General features: G+C 34.4%; 1 protein-coding gene across 1 annotated transcript; it reads right to left on the reverse strand.

Annotated features, from left to right (window-relative positions):
• Positions 1-2053: 2053 nt before the first annotated feature.
• LOC139842693 (uncharacterized) lies at positions 2054-2503 on the reverse strand. The gene has a single exon (XM_071832809.1). The coding sequence runs from the start codon at positions 2501-2503 to the stop codon at positions 2054-2056; it is 450 nt and encodes a 149-aa protein (XP_071688910.1).
• Positions 2504-2971: the final 468 nt, after the last annotated feature.

Here is a 2971-nt window from a genome sequence, read left to right on the forward strand (position 1 = left end):
TATATTAATTATATATATATTATATTATATTCATGTGCATAGTTGACTTGTAATTTTAGTTCCGATTACTTGTACGTTGTCACTTGACTTATGTCCCGGTTCCGGATTTTCGTACGTTACTTCGTATGTTTTAATAACTTGTACTTTACGTTTCGCGACGTGTACCTTTGTCAAAATATAGACTTACATTACCAATAACTATGTTACCCGAAGTGTATCTTGTACGTTCGAGTGTTTTGGTCATTTGCGTCTATAAATTAACGTCTTAATATATAATAATATTATTTTAAATCAAACATTTTAAAATAATAGTATTCTCGATATGAAATTTGAAATACAAAATCAATATAAAGAACTACGGAGCCATGCTACCACAGTTACATCATCGAATGCGACTGTATATAAGTATAAGTAGCAGATTAATTAACAAATCAAAATGTGAGTGGACACATTTTCAATGCATTTAGAATATTACATAAGCAGATTGTTAAGTTACATAACAATGTTGACTGTATATAAGTAGCAGATTAATTAACAAATCAAAATGTGAGTGGACACATTTTCAATGCATTTAGAATATTACATAAGCAGATTGTTAAGTTACATAACAATGTTGATACGTAGTAGATTGTTTAAAAAAAAAATTTTTGAAAGGCAACAGTAAATATTATTTTTTATTAATAAAACTAGCAAGATGCTAGAAAGTATAATGAATTTCATCCCGACTCGACTCATAGGAAACAAAACTAAACACGGCACGATAACAACAATCTAAAATCCTCACACGAATTGTTCTAAACATGATATTAAACAAACACGATAAATGATACCTTCTCTAAACACAGGGGCGGATCTACTATAGCCTGAGTGGTTGCACGGGACACCACTGAAATACGCGATGTAGTGGAATTTTTTTGGGTTTTTAACTAGTGACACCACTGGATAGTGTACATATTTTTTAGTAACACCACTGAAATAAGACATCTAGTAGAAATTTTTTTGAAGTTTTAACCGGTGACACCACTGACTACCAATCCTAGATCCGCCACTGTCTAAACATGACACGACAACAACATTCCTAAAACCTCACTCGAATTGGCCTAAACACGATTTTTAATAAACACGGCAAATGGAAGATCCAGCTATCAAGAATCTCTCGATAATCAAACCATAACACATTACATAGTCACATAAGGGCACGAGAACATGGAATCCGAGCACACACAACAACAATTACGACACTAGAAGCCCACAAACAACAATCATGAAAACCCCGATGTAATATGATTTTACAAGAAACAAACCAAGATTGAGGGGCCACCACATGATGAACACAACCAGCCACCCCATAAACACTACCAACCGCTCAGCACAACTGATAAATAAAAATTCACGAATAGAACCCTGCCTGTACCACTTCAAAACCTCGAACCCGAAAAGACCCAAGAAACACCTCACAGAGCATCTGAACCCCGAAAACGATTTGAGAACTAGGCAACCCAACAAAACCACCTGAAATCTGAAGCCAATAGTCTCAGTTGCAACCAGCTGATCGAACCCACGAAACAAGGGACCTCGGCAGTCTTAAAACCACGAACCAGCACGAATAATCATCCACGAGCCTACAAACTCTAGTAGCAGATTGTTTTAATGCATTTACTTAAGTAAGCATTTAATTTGTAATTTAAATAAATTGTTTAGTATCGATCTGGTACCTTTTACAGTAGCAGATTAGTTTGTGCCGGATTCAGTTTAAGTAGCAGCTTATATCGTTTAAACGCATCAAATGCATTTACATTACAAATTAATCTATAATTTTAAAATTGAACAAGAAAGGATACTTTGTTCAGACTTCGGAAGTTCAGATATACTACCGGTCGTTAATCGCTAACATTTTTTTTTTTTTTTTTGATAAAAGTAAAGCATTGAAAACAAAGTTACATAAATTTATTAATCAATCAATACATCATTACATAATAAGTTCAACAACAACAAAATACATTTCATAAATCTTTATCATTAAATCATCAACAAATCCATCAAATTTACCTAATTAAGACGGATGAACTTTCTTTCCCTTGGAAGCAACCGTTTTCATAGCCGATCTCATCGAAGCAGTAGCTGAATTCAACGCAGCTTCAACGTACTTATGCGACGCATAACTCGCAGCTTTCTCCATCGATTTACCTAACCTTCTCGCACTTTCTGAGATCGACAACAATCCGTTTAACTCTTTACTCGATTCGCGTTCCATTTCCTCTTCGAATTTTCTGAATTCTTCCATCGCGTCTTCCATAGCCGAATCGAGGTAATCCTCGGCTTCTTTCATTGAATTCTCAGCTTCTGTGACTTCGTTGTCGAATTGGAGCTCCATTGCTGCCCATGAATTGTAGGCTTCGATCTCGAAGAGACGCATTAATTGTTCGATCGTTGATGGATCGAAGTTTTTGTCATAGAGAGATTGATCGGATAGAATTGTGAATTGAGAGATTAAATCTTCCATGATTGATTATTGGATAATGACTTTTTGAGTATGAAATGTTTGGTGTGTGTTATTTGGATTTTGGATAGTGAGTGGAGTGATAACTGATAAGAATGAGTGGAGCATCTTACATAGAATTATTAGCATAATTTTTTTTTTTTTTTTGACAAAATTGAGCAAATAGTCCTTTGTGTTTTACCATTTTTGCTCTTATAGTCACTGTCATTAATTTACTGCATAAAGTCACTCTGTTGACATTTTAGTCCCAAATTCACCCCTCATACTAACGACCATTAATTTTTCATTAAGTTTTATACATATGCCCTGCGTGTGCGTTTAACATATATATAATCCATTTCCTCTTATGTTTAAAATTGTCGTTAATTTACTCAAAACCTAGAATGAGAAATTTTTTATTCCAAAACTCGAGTCCGTTCTTTGGACATGGAGTTGCAATTTAATCAAAGAAACTCCGATCCAATTGAAATA

Source organism: Rutidosis leptorrhynchoides, chromosome 4 (genome assembly GCF_046630445.1).
Source record: "Rutidosis leptorrhynchoides isolate AG116_Rl617_1_P2 chromosome 4, CSIRO_AGI_Rlap_v1, whole genome shotgun sequence".
NCBI classification, from domain to species: Eukaryota; Viridiplantae; Streptophyta; class Magnoliopsida; order Asterales; family Asteraceae; genus Rutidosis; species Rutidosis leptorrhynchoides.